The sequence below is a fragment of the Marmota marmota genome, unplaced genomic scaffold, assembly GCF_001458135.2.
Source record: "Marmota marmota marmota unplaced genomic scaffold, marMar, whole genome shotgun sequence".
NCBI classification, from domain to species: Eukaryota; Metazoa; Chordata; class Mammalia; order Rodentia; family Sciuridae; genus Marmota; species Marmota marmota.
The window spans coordinates 10180393-10201936 of record NW_025999853.1 but is presented as its reverse complement, the minus strand read 5'-3'; the positions used below and the strand labels follow the sequence as shown (position 1 = coordinate 10201936).

The 21544-nt window shown below is 36.3% G+C and overlaps 2 protein-coding genes across 3 annotated transcripts in view; one reads left to right on the top strand and one right to left on the bottom strand.

Annotated features, from left to right (window-relative positions):
- Positions 1 to 2918, top strand: part of Utp20 (UTP20 small subunit processome component) — a 94744-nt gene extending 91826 nt beyond the window's left edge. Inside the window, exons 59-62 of the mRNA XM_015482871.2 lie at positions 339 to 623; positions 808 to 934; positions 2168 to 2313; positions 2572 to 2918. Of these exons, the coding sequence (XP_015338357.1) occupies positions 339 to 623; positions 808 to 934; positions 2168 to 2313; positions 2572 to 2727 (714 nt within the window). The 3' untranslated portion in view covers positions 2728 to 2918. The remainder of the gene's footprint in view (positions 1 to 338; positions 624 to 807; positions 935 to 2167; positions 2314 to 2571) is intronic.
- A 4707-nt stretch (positions 2919 to 7625) lies between these two features.
- Positions 7626 to 14672, bottom strand: Arl1 (ADP ribosylation factor like GTPase 1). Of its 2 annotated transcripts, none has more exons than XM_015482870.1 (5): positions 14459 to 14672; positions 12139 to 12220; positions 11029 to 11140; positions 8502 to 8726; positions 7626 to 7984 (listed from the first exon to the last, which is right to left on the bottom strand). In XM_015482870.1, exons 1-4 carry the CDS (start codon positions 14655 to 14657, stop codon positions 8529 to 8531), a joined length of 591 nt encoding a protein of 196 aa, XP_015338356.1. In that variant the 5' UTR covers positions 14658 to 14672; the 3' UTR covers positions 7626 to 7984; positions 8502 to 8528. The 2 variants fall into 2 exon arrangements, with proteins under 2 accessions (XP_015338356.1, XP_015338355.1); XM_015482869.2 differs by having other exon boundaries at positions 8548 to 8726; positions 14459 to 14619.
- Between the last annotated feature and the right edge of the window lie 6872 nt (positions 14673 to 21544).

Sequence of the window (21544 nt, the reverse complement as noted above, 5' to 3'; positions counted from 1 at the left end):
ATTAAAAGGGAGCTGGGGATGTGGCTTAGTGGTTAAGTACCCCTGGGTTCAATCTCCGGTACAAAAAAAAAAAAAATTAAATGGCTGATCCATAAGAAAATCTTATTTATGTTGTATGACCTTAAAGGACACACAGAACTAGCCAACAGGATGAAAATTACATGGAAATGAATTTGGAATGTAAAAACAAGAATTGTTGAGAGAGCCATCATCAGTTTAATACTGAAGTACCCAGGTTGTTTATATTTTCTAATTGTAGAATGCCTACTTCAGCTCATGCTCTAACAAAAAACATATTTGTTTCAAAATCTAATTCTTCCCTTCCCTCTTTTTTAAAGGTTGTTAAGAATTTGTTGTTCGTAGCCAAAGTCTTATATTTACTAGAACCTGATTCTGAGGATAAGCAAGGTGAGATAAAAGAAGACCTGGAAGAGCATGAAGCTTTAGGAGGTGGTGTGGCTAGAGAGGCAACAGAATACGAGGCCTGCATACTTGGAAAGCCAGAGTCTGACAAAGAAGAGAAGAGCAAGCCCAGCAAGCCAGCCACACTGCTGTGGCTGATCCAGAAGTTGTCCCGGATGGCCAAATTGGAAGCTGCTTATTCACCTAGAAATCTCTTAAAGGTATGACAGGATAACTGTTAAATTGTGTTAGTTATCCCAAGGCCTTAGGAATTTTCCCTTTTGAATCCAAAATTATAGCAATAACATTCACCTCGAGTATACTGAACACTTTTCTAAATTTATTTCTGTGTATTTGTGTGGCTGTGTTAAAGAGAAATGTTTAAAAAACAATCTTTACTTTCAGAGAACATGCATCTTTAAGTTCCTTGGTGCCGTAGCAATGGACCTTGGGGTAGACAAGGTAAAGCCCTATCTGCCAATGATCATAGCTCCCTTGTTTCGAGAACTGAACAGCACCTATTCAGAGCAAGGTAACACTGCTACTTCTGTTCTGAATATTTTCATGCTCAGATACCTAACTTCTCCTAGAGGCCCCTCTTCTTCCTTTTTTGTACTCTTTCCCTTTCAGAATTTAAGACAGATTACTTGTGAGACAATTAATAGCAAGTAAATAAGCACATCTGTTATTGTATTTGATGGCCGTCTCCTAAGCTTTCTCATGTCTAAGCATGAGTGTTTCTCTAGTAAAAGCTTTATGTTTTACTTCAAAGCATAGGTTACACAGTCAAAGAAAACTATGGTTTTGAGATGGTTCTGAACTCATAACACTGTGAACAATAATTAATAAAGATGTTATTACATTCTTACAAATTATGAGGCAAAAATATATACCATTCTTATCTGAAATAGTTTTTAAATATAATTTTGACATTTGCCATTTTTCTTCTTTTTCCTTGCCTGGTACATTTGTTCTATTCCCTTAACAGATCCCTATTGTTAATAATAGGAAAAGAGGGAATTGTGTGTTGGGAAAGGGGGTAAAGTGGATGTTAAGAGCTTAAAAATTAATATAGTAAATATGAAAACAAGAGTTTTTTTAGCCTTGAAACCTTGATAGAAAGTTTTCCTTGCTTTAATTTTGAGGAAAGGAGCAATTAAACCAAAGACTTTGGTTTAAGCAGCCATCATGTACTAATATACACCAGGCAATGGGGCTTCAACAGTGCAAAGGGACTGATGTTTGCAGTCTAACACACAAGTCCTGAGTTTTCCTGAAATTAATATGAAATGTCTGGGTTATCTGTATTTGGAGGATAGGGAACAGAAAGAATAGGACAGCACAGCCTTCTGTCAGCTTTTCAGTCTCTAATCCCCCCAAAAAGGTTATCATGGGCAGAGCTTAGCTTCTGTGACCCATGGATTAGAGAAGCAATCTTAACCTCTCCCTGCATCTGCACAAAGCTGAACAGGTTCGCAAAAATAATCCAAAATATTGTCAGGTTCTCAAATTCATTGTCTTCAGAACCTGCTGGGAAGTGGGCCTAATCTCTTATTGCCTCTGGATGAGGTGGTGGATGGGAGGGCTTTGTTTCCATCTTGGAAACGCGCAGGGGCCATTAATGGTATGAACTGCTGTTAATGCCACAGCAATTAACAGTAATAATGCCACACATTTAAATACTGTACTTTGTTGATTTTGTTGATGTTCAGCTGTGTCCTTTTCCATATGACCATCTTTAACCATATTCTCTGTGTTCGAGTAGATCCTTTACTGAAGAATCTATCTCAAGAAATAATAGAATTACTCAAAAAGATGGTTGGGCTCGAGAGCTTCTCATTAGCCTTTGCCTCTATACAGAAACAGGCTAATGAGAAAAGGGCACTCCGGAAAAAGAGGAAGGCTCTGGAGGTGAGTTTGCTGCTTGAGAAAATGGCTTGTTTGCTGGGCTTAAGCTTTTTTAACCAGAGGTATATACACACTTGTGTCACGCTTACCCAGAAGATGACTGAAGATTTGAGAGGTAGAAACTTGATAGCAAGAGTTCCATATTTTCATTAATAAGCACGTATTACATTCACGATGTTTAAAGGTGAACATAGCGGCATGTTTGGGGGACTGGTTTAACGTATACTTTAAAAGTAATAAAATTTCTGTTCTCTTTTCAAGTTTGTAACCAATCCTGATATTGCTGCCAAGAAAAAGCTGAAGAAACATAAAAATAAAAGTGAAGCAAAGAAGAGAAAGATAGAATTCCTGCGTCCAGGCTATAAAGCCAAGAGGCAAAAAAGCCACAGCCTGAAAGATTTAGCAATAGTGGAGTGAAGGCTCCCTGTCCTGATACTGGAGCATAATTCATAGTCTTAGTTCACCTCAACACATGAACTTTCTGGTGGATTTTGCTGGGCTGAAATCACAACAGATTTTATTACTTAAGTTAAACTTTGACACAGAATGTGTAAATACATAGTTTAATGTAACCATGGTCATTTTTAATTAAAATGTTTAAACTGTTACTGTTATCTTCATTGTCTAAAAGCATGTGATACTACATGATAGAGTTTAATAGAGTTTTTTTTTTTTTAATAAAAAGTTTAAATAGCAAGAAAAAAATGTAGCAGGAATAAATGAAACAAAATATTTATGGAGAATATATAAAGCTTTATCAAAAGGCATTAAGAAAGATCTGCACAAGTAGAGAAATATAGCCATGTTCATGGATAGGAAGCTCTATTATAAAATGCTAGTTTTTTCCAAGTCAGTCCCACTGATTAAATGCATACTGGATCAAAAACCCAAGAGTTCTTCATGTTAATCTAATTAATCTGATTCTAAAATTTATTTGAAAGTCACGATAGCCATGATGCTCTTAGAAAAGGATGATAAAGGTCTTACCCAACAGAAACCAAAAAGACATGAAGTGCCATCTATAGAAGAAATGTATGGTAAGTCTTATTACTTCATTAAAAATTGAGAAAATGAAAAAAACACAAGGTAGAATATGGCATATACCATATTCTACTGCCAAAGGATTAGTAGTGTCCACACTAGACAATGATACCTATGAATCAAAGATAATCCTTTGACAATTAGTTGATATGACTGTATCGGTTCTTCAATATTTAAATATATGTTGGTTAATAGTTGATGCCTTGAGATGTCCAAGTACCACCCCTTGTTAATATGTGTCCCTAGAATCCTTATCTCCACACCAGAAGTTCAAGGATTAATATCAGGACTTGTGGAGGGAGGGTGTCTTTTTTTTTTTAACTAGGGAACTAGGGATTGAATTCAAGGGTGCTCTACCACTGAGCTACCCCAGCCCTTGTTATTTTTTTAAGACCGGTTCTCACTGTAATTGCTGAGACTGGCCACAAACCTACAATCCTCCTGCCTCAGACTGAGTTGGTGGGATTATAGGCATGTACCACCACACCTAGCCAGAAAATGCACTAGAATGACATTCTATTTTTGAATTCTTCAGACTGACAAGGCTGACAACATCAAGTGACAAGGGCAGTGGAGCATCTGGAATTCATAAGCCATTTTGGAAAATAATTTAGCACTATCTTACAAACCTGAAGAGTACACTCCCAATCTAGCAGCAGCAGTTCAACACCTAAGACAGACTTAGAGCCATGGATCTGAAGAAGATATGACCAAGAAACAATTCAACTGTACCTCCATAAGAGAAAGGAAATTTCAAAAAACTAAAAACCAGTTAATTTTATCAGTATAGATGAATTTTAGAAAGTGTTCAATTGGGGGTAAGCATAGAAAAATAGAGTTGAATATCTGTAATAAACTCAGGAAAACCTGCAGGTCTGGACAATATGTGTGTGTGTTTGTGTGTGTATAGAAAAAAATGGGAATGATTTCAAAAATTTCAGCATAGGGTACTTATGAGAAAACACAGGATTTGAAGCACATGATGTATGGTGGCAGGGGGGCTTACAATGTTCTGTCTTATATTTGGTGTTAGGTTAAGTTTTCATACATTTCATTACAAACCTGAAGATGAGTACACTTGCAACTACATTATTTTATTATTAATAATTATAAAAATATTAAATTTTATAATAAAAATATTTCAATATGTGGCCTAAACTAATAACAAAAGAATTAAGTGGTTTCTTTGAAACCTAGTAATTGTTTTAAGGTTTAATATTTACAACTAAAAAGCCAGCCACACTTAGCGGAAGCCAAACTAATTGTTGTTGAACCACATGACATCTTTTGCCTTGCTATTCATTTGATATGAAAACAAATTCTTTAGTGCCCCATGTATCTAAAGACAAAGGGAAAGAAGAATTTATCCTATGTGCCAGGCACTTGGCATATATTTTAATTCTCAGAGTAGAGTACCCCTGAGGGATTCCTAAAATCAAACATGACAGGTGGTAGAATCATGATTACAACTTCAAGTCCAGCGCTTTGTACTTTATAATTATGGAATTATAATACAATATGTGGCCTAAGAATCAACTGTTTGAACATTCACTCATCTATGTTTTGGTGAAGTGTGTGTTTCAAACAGGTGTTCTCACCTTCTAAAGGGTTTGCAATGTTTCAAAATGATAAGCACTGGACATCTTGGAAGTCAGATCTAATTAATTATTTCTATTTGACTTAAAGTCCTTGTATTTGCTTTCATAAAAATTTTAAAACTCAAAAATCAAAATACTAGCTGGGTGTGGTGGTACATGCCTATAATCCCAGCAGTTTAGGAGGCTGAGGCAGGAGGATCACAAGTTTAAAGCCAGCCTCAGTAACTTAGGCCCCAAGCAACTCAGTGAGACCATCTCTAAATAAAAGATTTTAAAAAGGGCTGGGGATGTGGCTCAGTTGTTAATTACCCCTGTGTTCAGTCTTCGGCATCAAAATAAATAAAAATAATAAACATCAAAAAGAACACATGTATCACAGATATTGAACGCATCTTTTTTAAATAAATATTTATTGAGTGCTACTATATGCCAGGTGCACCACACTAGATGCAAGGAATACTAACAGTAAATTAGATATGGTCCCTGCTCTCACAGAACTTATATTTCCAGTTTAAAGTGCATGTCAGGTATTCAAGATAACAGAAGTAATTCCACTACTTGATTTCTCATTTTCTTTTAGTAAGATCACAACACAGCACAACTACCAACCAGAAATATAAAATATAATGGTAGAGATGAAGGAACTTTTGGTATCTTCTGTCCAAGTCTCATTTTACAGAAATAAAACTGAAGGGTAGCCATTTGGACCTAGAGCTTCTGTTCTGATTTCAAGTGTGATGCTTTTGCCATGACCAGGCATCTCACAAAAAACAGTATTTGGATTTATTTTTGAAATATCAATATTTGAACACTAGTAGCATTATCTATGCAGTTATTCCATGTTAGACAAGGATCTTAATCCCTATTAGTATGCCCTCTTTTATCTCATCCTATTCTTTATTATAAACCAGAAGAATCAGAATCATCCAGGTACTGGGACAGTACTCATGCCTCAGAATTCAATTTGGCAGGCCCTTATTCCCCTCTCCTATTATTTTTCACACTGTTCCTGAACTGCTGGGGAGTACTTAGGCCCTTGAGTACTTAGGCCCTTAGGCCTAGAACCTCAGGTTTATAAGTAATCATAATCATGTGCCATTGACCAGAAGAGAACCCAAGTCTGATCTGCAGAAGTGCAATTCTCCTAGATTTGTATCCCACCATTTCAACTATGGTTAGATTCTGATGGGCCATAAAGTGCCAGGTATCATACTGGATAGGAGGGATATAAATATGAAAAAGACAAGTCTTGTCCATCAAAGTGAGTTAATAGTTACATTAGAAACACTTGTGCCTGGAGGAAAATAGTCTCCAAAAAGGAATTCAAAAGAGACCAGAGGAAAGAAAAAAAAAAAAATAAAATCCTGCAGGTGAAAAGAGAGAATGCCTATAAATTTGAGGGAAAGAAACCAGAGGAAAGAGGATGAGAACCATGAAATGAACCACTAGTATTTATGAGACTTGGGGGCACAATGGCATATAGTTTTTGTTTTGGCAGTTCTGGAGATAAAACCCAGGGCTTTGTGCATGCTACACAGTACTCTACCCCTGGGCTATGTCCCCCAGCCCTTTTATTTGAGACAGGATCTTGATAAGTTGACCAGGCTGGCCTCAAACTTGACATCCTCTTAACTCAACCTCCCGAGTAGCTGGAATTACAGGCATGTGCCACCCAGTTTCAGTTCTTTATACCAGCACTAATTTTTAAAATGCTGGTTGTCTAACTTGAGTGAAAAAAACTCTCCCCAAATTTTAATAATTGCTATGAAAGAGCTATATCTACCACTGATCACACTAGTTTATCCTGTTATGGACTGAGTAGTTTGAAAAGTTGCTTTGAACAGGCTTTTTAAAACACCCACAGCTCAGCAGTAAACCTAATTTGTAAAACCAAGAATGTGTAATTTCTTCCTTTAGAACCAATAAGATTTTTACTTTTAACCAATTTACACTCCATTTACAGGTAGATAGATAATGAAAGATACTAAAGACATCTTTTATAATGCTGCTTTAAAATAAATTTTTAAAATTTCCTTTAATGTGAATTTTTTTCTTGATTGTGCTATAAATTCCATCAAATATGCCCATTTATGATTTTTACTGTCACTGATCAGTTTTACAAGTATAGACAAAGTTATGACATTATTTTAAATGTTCTGCAACTAATTATCATAATCTTAAGAGTTAGGTTATCTGTGTTGTCAATGTTCAATTTTTAGGAATATATAGCACAATTTATGAAACAAACTTCTGACCCAGAAAAACTTCTTTGAGCCCTATTCCTCCTCACTAGTATGTGGCCTTGGGCAAGCCAATGTATCAGCACTGTAGGTACACATTCATGAAGTTACATTACAGTCTGTCCCATCTACCTCACAGGGTTTCCTTATAAACCGATTAGATCAGTATTATAAAGCTCTTAATAAAGTACTATAAAGTTACAATTATAGATAGTCAATGAAGTTAGTCAACAAAATATTCATGCCTATAATCAAAAACTTTTAAGTGAAACAGTTTAATATAAAGTGGTCAGCTAAGCAAATAAAAATTATACATACTGTGCTTCTAGCCTACTCTATGGAGTCTAATCTTTGGAAAGACTCAATTCATTTTAAGGAAGAAAAAAATCTTGAGTTAATATATGTGTTAGTGACACAAACAAGATGCAACCACTAATTCAAAAATAGGCGGGCTTCCCCCCAAGAAGAGTACATTCTTTAATAGAACTGTATTTGAATAAGAATTCCATACAAATAGAATATATACCTTAACACAAGAAAGCAAGGAAAGAATGTTTTTACATTATACAGAATACCCAGATGATTCATCAAGTTACCCCTCTAACCAAATACTTCATTTTTTGTGTTTATTATGAACTTTGTAGTCAGTTCTGTAATATGCCAACAATCGTGTGGTTTCAACATTTAGTGATATGAAGCACACCTGCCTGTTTCCAAAGAGAATGTGATGTAGCCTTCATTTCAGAGGAGCTGAAGTGATTGAATTACTGTCTGCTTTTTAATGTTTCAACTAACCTGTAAAGAGAAAATGAAGTTCCATGAAATTAATTTTCAGGTATAAAGCATGCACATTTATAATATAAATTTTATAATGGAGGCAGATTCCAAAGCACATAAAATTAGGAGGAAGTTATGGACTCAATTTCCATGATGGTTATTATAAGCTTTGACTTTGTGATTTGCACAAATAATCAAAAAAGACCAAACTTCTATTTTCCAGGCTGCTACTACTGTTGGGCTACACGTGGATGATTCAGAGGTGAAAACTAGTCTCATTCCTCAAGGAGCTGATTATCCAATGAACAAATGCACAAATCAAACAATTACAAGTCAGTGTAACAAGTAGTATGTCACTGATTTCTAACAAGGTCACCTAGCAACATGTGGAAAGGTATGGGAATGGAGATAAATCAGGAAAAATTTTTGAGAATGGCAGAGAGCTGGATTTATTTAAATAACTATAACCAGGTAGAAATAGCTGAAATAAAAGCAGACGTACATGAAGACCAGTGAGAGAAAAGGCTGGGAGAACCTGTGTGATAAGCTGCTGAGATGGCTTCTAGAAATACAATACTTGCCATTCCATTGCCTCATCAAGGCCAGTGCCTTTGGTTGCTGATGTTTTGAATATTTGCCATTTTCGGTCCTTCAAGGCAGGTAATCCAAGTGAGTTTGCCATCTCTGAGGGAGTCATAGCCTGCTCCATGTCTTGTTTATTTGCAAACACCACTAAAATGGCTTTTCTCAGCTCTTCTTCCTAAATAAAATGGAAGATATTTAATTTCCTCTAATCAATTTGCTCCCTTGAGTTTATGGAAAAAATACCAAAACTACATTACTTTAAAAGTACATATAATGTTTATTATAAATTATTTCAAAGTACAGAAAAATACAAAGATGCTTCATCCATAATCCTACCTCCCAATCACCACTGTTAACATTTGGAATATTTTCTACCAGTACTGTGGTTCTATAGATATTTAGTTTACTTAGTTTAAATACATTTTCACATTTAAGATTACATATAATTCTATACCCTGCTTTAAAAAAATAAACATTATGAATCTTTCTCCAAACCATAAAAATTTTTCAAAAAATAAATTAGTGACTAAATATACTTTACACTATGGGTACATGTACCATAAATCATATAACAATTTTATAGCACTGGACTCTATATTCTTTCACTTGACAATTAGAAAAATCCAGGTAACAAGGTGTTTGTACAGAAATCTTTGAATCTGTTCTCTTAACACAGTTCTCTAAAACTTTATGTTGAGGATTTGATAAAGTGAAAANGGCAGTTCTTTGTGTTTATACAATTAAATCTAATTAACAGCTTATGGCTGTTACTTTAAAACTCCATTATATACAAGACAAATAGTTCCTTATATTTGAATTTATCTACGAAGATCTTATAATAAATATGATGCTATAATGTAAAAAATTAAGCATAAGTTTAAAACTACTAAGTTTGAAATTTATAATTTGGAAACCATTACAAAGTCAGTAGTTCAAGAAATCAGAAATCTAGTGTCCTCTCTTCTGAGAATGGTTTTCCTTAGGTATCAAGTGGTCGAGAACTTATATTTAAGCATTCAATGACTGGGTAAATCAGAAACATATTTTTGGTGTGAAATGGAAATTTAACTATCTGATCTTCTAGAGAAAATGCAATTTCATTATTAAATTAGTCATAGTATATCTTGCTATTTTAATTTTTTAAAATTACTTAATGCATCCTCTGAATGTCAGCCAATATATCATCTTAAGCTCAATGAATAAAATGTACTGAGTTCTTCCACACATCAAGATAAAGTCAAGGAACTTATATTTTGAGGGGGAAACATACATAAATAAACAAATACATTTAAAAACTAAGAGCCTGGTGCACTGGCACATCCTGTAATTCCAGTGACTCAGGAGGCTGAGGCAGGAATATTCAAAGTTCAAGGCCAGCCTCAGCAACCTAGTAAGACCATCTCAAAATAAATAAAAAGGACTAGGGATATAGCTCAGTAGTAGGGTACCCCTGGGACTAACCCCCAGTATTGCAAAAAACACAATAACAACAAATATCTAAATAGAGAAACAGTAAGTGGTATAAGGAATACAGTAGGGTAAGGGTTTAGAAAGTAACTGAGACTACTCTTTCAGGAAGAGAGTGTCAGAAAAAAAAAGGGCCAGAAGGTAGCAATGTAAAAATTTGGGGGAAGAGAATTCTAAGCAGAAGGCTCACAGGTATAAAAGGCCCAAGTATACAACTTAGTATGCTCAAAAAACAAAGTTCAATGTGACCCAGTAGAAAGGTACATGCTTATGATCCCAGCTATTCAGGAGGCTGAGGCAGGAGGATGACAAGTTTGAAGTCAGCTTCAGCAACTTAGACTCTGTCTCTAAATAAAAATAAAAAATGCTGGGGATGTAGCTCAGTGGTAAAGTCCTCAGGTTCAATCCCCAGTACAGCCAGCAACCTAAAAATACACGTTTTTGACAAGTCTCTCCCCCACACAGAGGAGTTTCAGTTATTTTCTCACTATTTACCCTACTTTATTCCATTTATTGTTTCTTTACTTAGTTTTTAAATTATATTTCTGCTTCTAAAACAGCTAAAAATAAGACATTTTTTAAATGTCACATCATAGAGGCTAGAGTTTAGCTCAGTGGTAGAGGGCTTGCCTTGCATGCATAAGACCCTAAGTCTGATCCCTAGAACCACAAAAAAAAAAAAAAAAGGAAGAAAGAAAAAGTGATGGTGGGATACATCATAGGAGTGACTTAAGATAGTTTTAATAGTTGCCTTAAGAGACCTCTGAACTTCTGGAAATCAAAGAATCTACCTTATAGGAAGTTTCAGGGTTAGGGTTAGATTTCTTTTTTCCTCCATTTCCAACTGTATTTCTGGAACAGGAAGTATTGTGAATAAGAGAAAACATTGAAACATGGAAGGAAAAAGTCACTGCATTCTTTTTAATTATTCTTACATGTGATAATATACTCTGGAAGTAGCAAGCAAATGTAAATGATTTCCCTTCATCTTAAAGTATTAGTTTACTTACCTCCAACATGGCAACTAACTCTGATTTAGAAATGCCAATTCGGTCTCGGTCACAACTGTCTACTACATAAATGACTGCATCGGTGTTTGAATAATAACATCTCCAGTATGGCCTAAAGAAAATTCAAAGGGGGAGAATATATAATTATTACTTGAAAGAAGAAACTGACATACCAATTTACTTGCTAGGACTCAGGGCAATAATGAGTGGGTGGGGAAGACTGCATGCCAATCCTGCCCCACTCATGTTAGAAACAATGCTGTAATGATTTCACTATTTCTGACAGTTATCTCTCATGTCCCCAGGATTTCATGAAGTTGAAAGAATGGTGGTAAATCTTCAATCAAAGGACCAAGGAATTTAAAAATAATTCAAATTTTTTAGGCTGAGACAGATTCTTATCATCTATAAAATCATCAAATTTTCTGATAGAAAAGTTGTACAAAAATCTGGCCAATGTAGCTTATACTCTTTAACTAGGAATCCTTCAAAAGGAATGTTCTTATTTTAATATGGTTTTATCCAAGTCATTAAATTAATCACTGTAGATACCAAGAAGTAGAAATGGCTAAAATCAGAAATAACCTCAAAAGTGATTTAAGAAATGAAACAGTTAAAGGAAGGCAGATGTATAGGGACTGTATTTCTAATCTCTTACAATGGCAACATAGGAAGCTACCATTAAGTTACCAAATATTCATACAAGTCCTGAATTTCCTGAGACGTCTATGTTTATATTACCTCTACATGGTATGTCTACGGGGTATTTTTATGAATTCTCTGTCACACAAAGGAAGGGGCTGATGAGAGCTAAATGGAGGGATAGTTAAAAACTACTTTAGTAATTAGGTCTTGAGATTTTCATGAACAGATTTTCATTTAAGTGATATCTGAAAAAAATCAGATCTGAAGTGGTTATCTTTAGATTTTAATTCAATGAATGCTCTGAGGGAATAGGCAGTTTCAAATTTTACCGTATTTTAAACTTAAGTAACTCCCATCCAGTTTACAATAGAAGATATGCTTTGGTTTATTGCTGTTAACAGTTAACCAAAAAAAAAAAAAAAAAAAAGTTAAATACTACAAAATAACCTGGTATTTAAACTATACCTGATACTTGTCTGTCCTCCTAAATCCCAAACTTGGAATTTAAGGTTTTTGTATGTCACCGTCTCTACATTAAATCCAATAGCTGGAAGAGAAATCAAATTGGTAAGTATGTGTAGACTAATACATTCTACTTTCAAGTATCCAATCCAGTTGAGTTTTAGCAATTAACAGTAACTGTTCAATCACATTATCAGCTGGGACATTATTATTTCATTTAAGATAATATTCTATGATACACACATACACACACACAAACTCACTAATTAACAAGATTAGCACTACCTTCAGATTACATAAGAATGATCTGAAATATCTAATTCCCAGATCAATGGAAATCCTATTATATTAAATTCCCTCAGTACTAGCAAATAAAAGTGTTCAGAAAGTTGTAGTTAGAATGTAGTTATATTTACAAAAACTGGAATTTTTGTTGGTAGGTAGTAAATAAATAGGGATCAAAACCAAGAATGGACCAGATGCAGTAAGCACATGCCTGTAATCCCAGCAATTTGGCAGACTAAGGCAGAAGGATTGCAAGTGAGGACCTAAGCAACTTAATGAGAACATGTCTCAAAATAAGTCATAGCTGAATAGTTGAAGGGGCACCACACAGCTAAGGCAAGGTACTACCACTGCCACTGAAAGGAATCTAAGGAGTGAAAAGGATGCTGAAAAAACTTAGGACTGATATATACAAAGAGTACTTACATTTTACAATATTAAAAATATCAAAGCAAAAAACAACTGTTGTAACTGGATGATTAAAACTATAGTATAAGAAACCTAAGTGGAAAACTAAAAAGCCAAGTTCATGATGTCCTCCTTAGAATTATGCAATTACACAGTGATTACCCTCATTCACCATGATTAAGAGCACTATTTATGTGCAAAGGACAAGAATGTAGTATAAAGAGCTCTCACTGAAATGGGATCCACTATGCACTGCATGGGCCACCAAGAGTTGTCACAGTAGAGATTAGAAATTTTAAGAAGAACCAAGGGAACTGAAATGTACTGAATGTAGCAAAAAGAAAATAAGAGATGCTACAGAGTTCAAAAAGTTCTTTTCATAAAAGCTAGACTTTTCTTTTAATATCTAGAACCTCAGTAACAATAACTATACAGGCAATAATTTAAATAATCTTGAGCAAACTCTGAACTCTTCAATTTAGTGTAAATGTATTAATCTTAAGTAAATTCAGATCAACAAATGAAAAAGTATAAATAACAGTATTCATATATAAACAGGATTGTTCCTGGATATTTGTCTAAGACAGCAACAAATGTTTCTTTTGTTATTTTTAAGTACCAGTGTATTTTGACACTCAGTCTCTACAACTCAGATCTTTAAGAGTAATCAATAGAACCCTGCCAAGTGCAATCCCAGCTACTTAACACTTGCCTGGCAACTTAGTAAGGCACTGCCTCAAAATAAAATAAATAAAGGCTGGGGATGTAGTTCAGAGGTACAGAACTTGCACAGCATGCCCAAGTCACTAGGTTCAGACCTAAGTACCACCACCACAACAAAAAGGAACCAATAGAATTACTAAAGACAAACTAACTAGTTAAAATACAAACAAATTCAGGCAAAAAAAAAAAAAAGGCACTTTGCATATGATAATATCACTTAACATCCATATAATTCTTTACACACATTTACAAAGAATTTTTGTTCTGTTTCTCCTGTCTCTTAGTGCTGTGATTGAACCCAGGGCCAATGCTCTACTACAACTGAGTTATAGCCTCAACCCCTACAAAGTATTTTTAAAGTATTTTTGTACACTTCATTTATTTCCCCCCCCCTCAAGGCCAGTAGATATTTATTATTTTTCGTTTTATCAGTAAAGACACTGGCCCTCGGTAAGATTTAGTGACTTAAATCAACTTTAGCTCTAAACAGCAAACTTGCTTTGCACCCTTACAGGGGGCCTTAAATTATATCAAATTGCCTCTCAGTTTAACTATCGGACCAGGTGCAGTAGAGTACACCTATCATCCCAGTGACTCCGGATGCTGAGACAGGAGGATCACATGTTCAAAGCCAACTTCAACAACCCAGCAGGCCCTAAGTAACTTAGGTAGATCCTGTCTCAAAACAAAAAATAAAAATAGGGCTGGGGATGTAGCTTAGTGGGAAATCACTGCTGGGTCCAATCCTTAGTAACGGAAAAAAAAAAAAAAAGAGAAAGAAAAAAGTGTTATCATATTCATATTAGAAGTTTACAAACCTTATCAATTTATTTTACAAATCATTTATTCAGAAAGTTAGATATAAACCAGAAAGCTCCTACAATTAGTTTATTATACCAACACTTACTAGGAATAGTAGTAACAACTTCTCCAACTTGTAATCTGTACAGAATTGTGGTTTTTCCTGCACCATCTAATCCCAAAATTAAAATCCTCATTTCCCGGGTTCCAAAGAGACTGGAAAAAATACTTGAGAAAAAGCCACCTAAAAAGATAATAAAAGCAAAATCATATTCAATATTGTGTAAACCAGATGCACAATACATTTAATCTTGTCCTTTGAAAGCTACATATCAAATTAAATAATAATATATTTTCCTGGTAGATATTTTTGCTTCTAATGAAATGGATTATTCAACATCACACAAGTAATTAGCAATATATTAGTAGTCCTAAATATTGTGTCAGGCAGGCAAAAGATATACTAAATAATTAGAAATACAGTCACTGCTGACATGGGGTTCAGAATACAGATACCTTGACATGGTTTCCTTACTACCCCTAAAAACCAAGTCAGAAGGGCAGTGGTTTTTCACACATGAAAAGCAATTATTGTACAGCAGCAAAATCACAATGATCTTTAATCACTGAGACTTCTCCAATTAACAATATAACAGGCAGAAGAAACTGACACACAGGGCTAGGGTTGTGGCTCAGTGGTGGAACACTTGCCAGGACGTGTGAGGCACTGGGTTCGATCCTCAGCACCACATAAAAATAAAAAGTAAATAAATAAAATAAAGGCATAAAAGAAGATGCTTTAAAAAAGAAACTGACACACAAACCAGAAATCACAAGAACTATTTCTGAAAGCCACTAGAGAAAATTTTTTTTAAGTTAGTAATAATAATAATAATAGTTGACAACAAAAGGGTTGCCACACTTTGCTATACGGAAAGGAGATGGGAAAATTAAGAGTTGCCAAGTTTGGAAAATCGAACACACCACGGGCTACATAGAGAATCTTGGAAAAGTCAAAAGAATCTGGGTGTGACTTGACAAAGTCCTCTCTGCCATTTACAGGTAGGAAAGATGCGGAAGAACAAAACTGAAGGGTTACACAAGACAGGGGCTGTGAGGCTCTGGAGCAGGAAGTTTACTCCCGGAAAACCGACGAAGGATATAAACCAAAGGACAAGCATCTTCATTTGGAAAGTGGTAAACAAGTTCACGAATGCACACCTCCATTTGGGCTCTAGCGGGCAGAAGGAACAGTCCCTAGAACTGGAATTCAAGTTTTCATTCACTGGACTAGTAACACCCTCCCCACTTTCAATTTACCCGACTTAATTTTACACGAAAAGCGACAGCAGACAATCACACAGATGCCAGAGTGGCTATAAGGCGACACTCCCGGGCTGGGCTTGTGGCTCAGAGGCACGGATGAGGCACTGGGTTCGATCCTCAACACCACATAAAAATAAATAAATAAAATAAATGTTTTTTTTTTTTTTTTTTAAAGCAACACTCCCATCGGACTCCTCCAAGTGACGCAGTCCCGACTGGGCAGGGGAGAGAATTCAGCTTGCACTGCGGGGACGGAGCCCGTTTCAACGTTGTCAGTGAACCCGCAACTGACACGCCGCTGCGCTTCGCAAGCCCAACTGCGCCCGGCGAGCCGACGTGGGTATAGGAGGCTGAGGGAAAAGTCGGGGTCACCGAAAAGGACTCGCCGCCCGGCCGCCCCCGACGCCGCAGGTACGAAGGAGAAGCAGCCAGGGCAGCGGAGAAGCGCGGAGCGGGGTCNGGGCCGCCGCGACTGCGCGCTGGGAATGGCGGCCTGAGCATCCGCGTCGGCGCTTTCGACGCAAGGTCCCGGATCGCCGAGGGTGAGGACTGTGGACGCCAGGATCTTAAAGAATGCAAGAACATGAAGTCGCTCCAGATCCCGATTTCCTGAGTAGAAATGGCTTCCGAAATAATGGAATACGAATTTTCATGTTAAACTCTGACACGAAAAATTGACGAATCAGCCAACTCAGAAAGCGAGTAGAGGACTCAAAGAAGCGGCCGCACAGGACACCGGCGCAGGCTGCGGCATCGCAGGACGTGCTGGTCCCGGAGCACCCTGCGCGGGCGGCCCCGCTCTCGCCCAAGCTTTCCCCAGAAGGAGATGGGACTACGTAATAATGATGGGAAGACGCCCCGCGCCTCCCCGTGCCACCAGTACTCTGCAGCTTTACACCTGAGGTCGCTACCTGGAGAATTTTTGCCAGGACTAGCGTTAGAGCCCCTCCCCTCTCTCTCCCTCTGACTCTGGACACCTGAGCGATGTGGACGAGCTGGGCCGGATTAGAAAGATCGGGGACTTGTTCTCTCCAGGGGCGTCACTTGGAAGTAATGTAGGTTTTGACAGTGAACTTGTTGAAAGGAGGGAGGAAGCGCACCTGGAGAACGGGCAAGAGTTCCCTGGACTCTTAATTTGTAAAGTCAAGCGTTTTGGAAGGGTACACAGAAGAGGAAACCTATCCCTTAATCCTAAACCTTCAGTTCCCACTGGAACACACACAACATTTTCTCAGATTTCTTTCCCAATACAAACATTGCAGGTTACGTTTTTATTTATAATAGAAATTGTCATCCATTCAAGAGTTTATGAATTGTCTGTTTTAAGAATTTTTTCAAACTTTTTTTGAAGTATAATTGACCAAAATTATATATATTTGTGATGGACAGTATGATGTTTTGATGTAGGTACGCGCTGTGATGTGATTACCTCAAGCTAACACATCCATCGCCTCATAGTTATTTGTGTAATGAGAAATGATAAGTTCTCTCTTAGCATGTTATTAAATATAGTCACTATGCTGCACAGTATAGCTCTAGAATTTATTCCTCTGGCCTAAATGAAACTTTGTTTCCTTTAACTAAAACCTCTCTATTCCTTTTTCCCCTGGCAAACATCATTCTAGTTTCTGCCTCTGCAGATTCTACTTTTTTAGATTCTAAACTATGAAGTATTTGTGTTTCTGTGTCTGGCTTATTTCACTTAGCATAATGTCTTCCAAGTTTGTCTATGCTGACATAAATGACACAATTTCCTTTTTAAGGCTGAATAATATTCCATTGTGTATGTGTGTGTACATATATATTACATTTTCTTTTTTCCCAGAGAAAAAAAAATTTTTGACTTCTTTCTCATATCTTCATGCATCACCTTCTCAGGGGCTGCCCACAGGAACTCTGACCCTGCTACACTATGTGTGGCTTTCCAGGCCTTTCTTGGAAATCTCTGTGGAAGCCTCCATGACCCCTAACTCCTGCAACCTGCATTCCTACAGAACCAGTAGCACATGGTTGACTCCAGTGTGCCATCATCTTGAGCAGTAACTATGCATCCTGAGAACATGGCTGCAGCAGCATCAGTGCCTACACAGCTGAGCACAGTGAAACAATTTTCTAGGCCTGCCTGTGCAAGCAAGGTGCCCTCATAGCCTCTTCTCAAAGGAATTTATACTTTGATACCCTTGAGCCTGCGATGAATATGTTCTTGCCAATTCCTGGGATGGCTTCCAGCCGTCTTTCCTATTGTCTCTGTGTAAAGTACTTAGCATCTCTTTAATGCTGCAATATCTTTAACAACCACTATTTCCTTAGCACCAATTTTATTCACACTTCTCTGGCCAAACTGCACATTTTTTCCAGATCTTTCTGTTTTGCTTTCTGCTCCTGATTATTACAGTAAACTTGGTTAAAAGTTACCAGCAGGCATGGGGTTGTGGCTCAGTGGTAAAGCGCTCGCCTAGCACATGTGAGGCCCTGGGTTGGATCCTCAGCACCACATAAAAATAAATAAATAAAATAAAGGTATTGTGTCCAACTACAACTAAAAAATAAATATTAAAAAAATAAACTACCGGGACTGGGGTTTTGGCTCAGCAGTAGAGCACTCGCCTAGCATGTGCAAGATCCTGGGTTCCACCCTCAGCACCACATAAAAATAAACAAAATAAATGTATTTAAAAATAAAAAAATAAACTACCAGCAATATCCATTCTGCAGCCTGAATGCTGTGCTGTCTTAAAATCTCCTCCACCAGATTAATTAGTACATCACCTTTAAATACAACCTTAAAGAAAGTCTCAGGACACAAGCAAAGTATTGACAAAGTCTTGCCAGAAGGTAGCACAAATGGCCTCTAATCCAATTTCCAATAGAGCCCTCCTCCTCTGAAACCTCATGAGCCAGTCTTTATTCTCCACAGTTCTTACACAATCCTGGTCTTTTGAGCACCCACCAAAATCACCCACTTAAAACATTCTAAAACTTTTCCAGCTTGCAGCTCTAAGCTTTTGAAAATGCCTTCCATAAACTCTAGAAAGCTCAAAAACATTTTTGAACTACATGGGCAGGTAAGTGAGAACGACAACCTCACATCTCAAGACCAGTTTCTGTTTTAGCTTTTTTTTTTTTTTTAATCATTGTGACCCAAAGACCTGAAAAGAATAATATAGAGAAGGAAAAGTTTATTTTGGGCTCACACTTTCAGAGATTCAGTCCATGAGCAGCAGACTCCATAATTCTGGGCCTGAAATGAAGCAGAATGGCCTGGCAGAGGAAGAAGAGCCACATTTTTTTTAAAATACGTTAATTCACACATTTGTTAATTTCATACCTTGACTATTGTGAATAAAACTGCAATGAGCATAGGAATGCACATCTCTTTGATATAATGAAATGGGATCATACAGTAATTCTATTTTTAATTTCTTGAGGAATCATATTTTCCATAATAGCTATATTAATTTATATTCCTAATGCCTGTTCTGGTTTGTTTATTTGTTTTGGTACCCAGGGATTGAACCAGGGGTGCTTTACTTCTGAGCTACATCCTTTGTACTTTTTATTTTTTATCTTGAAACAGGGTCTCACTGAGTTGCTTAGGACCTCACTAAATTGCTGAGGCTGGCCTTGAACTTGCAGTCCTCCTGACTCATCCTCCCTAGTTACTGGAGTTACAGGTGTGCACCACTATAACCAGCACTTTAGTTCAGTTGTCCGTATGTTTGCCTATTTTCATCCTTCAAAACCAGAGATTCACAGAAATTTTCCTTGCACAGCAATGTTTAATCTTTTTTCTTTTTATGATTTGTTGTTTGAGAAGGGGAGAGTGACCTAAACACCTGAATCTTTTTGAGGCTATCCTTTGTAAGCATTGTGTTCCAAGTGTCGGACCTTCATGAATCCACTGACCTTCTTCCCTATTCTTCACCTGACTCCTCTTCATCTGGGTTAGTTGCTGCCGCTTGGTGTATCTTAACCATTGCTGTTTCACATTCCCTAACAGATTTATGTTTGAGTACAACTGCATATAATATTTGAAAATAAATATTTCCTTTAAAAGGAAACAAAAATGTGCTGTAATATAATAACTTTTTTACGCAGACTACATACTTGGAACCAAATAACCAAATGAAATATATGTGAGGATGTTTTGTATACTAAAGTGCTGTATACAAATTAAAAAGCATTGGGCTTGGGGTATAGCTCAGTTGGTAGAGTGCTTGCACGAGGCTTTGGGTTCAATCCCCAACACCATATACACACAAAAAAACAAGTTTAAAAAAGCATTAATATTGACTATTAGATGGTATTTCAGTCCTTTGTAATATGTATACTAAGCATATAATAACAAGTCATGATGAAAACAACAGTTTGATTAAAAACTAACCAAAAACCCAATTAACAATTTGATCAAAACCCATTTTTCAAAACGTACCCTCTTCGTCAGTAAAGATCTGTTACAATTCCCTGAATGCATTAACAACAACAACAAAAATCCTCATTCACAGGAAGTTCTGATGTAAGGAAAAATTCCAAAATATTAAGATAGGGTGTTACCTTACCTTTAAATTTTTCTAAGCTTTTGACAACTAAAATAATTTTAAATAATTTTCTTCTAAGCTCGATTTCAGGGCCTTATGCTAAGCCTATGAAGGATGTGAAGGTAATCTCTACTCTCATCAAATTTCTAATATAAACTGGGCACAGTGGCTCATGCCTATCATCCCAGCTACTCTGGAAGTTGAAGCAGGAGGATCACAAATTTGAGGTCAGCTTAGGCAATTTAGCAAGATCCTGTCTCAGAATAAAACAGGTCATTGGTAGAACACCCCTTGCTTGGTTCCATCCCCAGTACAAAATAATAATAATCATCATCATCATCATCATCTCAGTAGACCTTGGGGATAGGACAAAATTAAAATGAATTCAAAAGGTTTTGAGACTTTTTAAAAGAAAAAGTTTTAATGAACTGACACACATGCAAAATTTAGAATAGTTCTCAAAATGTCTTAAATATTCATTCTTTTTGAAATATTTGAGATTGGGCTGAAGTACTTAATGTTCAAGTGAGGCCCTGAGTTCAATCCCTAGCACCCCAAGGGAAAAAAATGTTGAGATAAATTTATAATTAACAAAAACATAACTACCAAAAGAAACTTAACTCATTTTTCTTGGTGACTCTATCTCATCTCCACCTAATCTTCACTTCTCTCAATTTATAAGCCTCAAGCAAAGTTACTACTTTTATTAGAATACAATTTTCAAAGCATAAAGTATTTAAAAACCAAGATTACAAAACTGCTATTTCCTGTGATTTTTTTTTTCTGATTCTAACTCAAGATAGCCATTATTCTATGAGAAATTTACTTAACTTTAGGGCAGTATTACTCCTCAAAATGTAACATCCAATTAACATTGACCTGGTATTATATGTTCCAGCTTATTTTAAAAAGATAACCTTTGAGGAAGTGGAATTATAATATCATACTAGAATTATTATTTATAGTGACTGCATTTCAAATTTTGTCCTTTCCACAACCATGTTGAATTGACCTATTTCAAGCCTTTGATCAAATGTCATCCTATTTAAAATTGCAACCTACACCACATTCCTCTTATTCTGCTTTTTTAAAACAATTTCTCATTAAACATTATAACTTGCTTGCTTATTATGATTTTTTAATTGTCTTACATTCAGTAGAATGAATGAAAGTATGAAATGCAAGTATGTTTTGTCCATTTTGTTTAATGTTTTATTCTTGCACATGGACACAAACACATATTTGTTAAGATTATAAAATAAGGCTGGGCACAATGGCACATACCTGTAGTCTCAGCAACTCAGCAGGCTGAGGCATGGGATCTTGAA

Coding starts and splice junctions, on each gene's coding strand:
- Arl1 (XM_015482870.1), bottom strand. CDS start 14,657: ATGTATTGTGCATCTGGTTTACACAATATTGAATATGATTTTGCTTTT. Junction 12,221..14,458: donor AGTTGTTACTACTATTCCTA/GTAAGTGTTGGT, acceptor TTTCTCTTCCAG/CTATTGGATTTAATGTAGAG. Junction 8,727..11,028: donor AGTTAGTTGCCATGTTGGAG/GTAAGTAAACTA, acceptor CATTTTATTTAG/GAAGAAGAGCTGAGAAAAGC.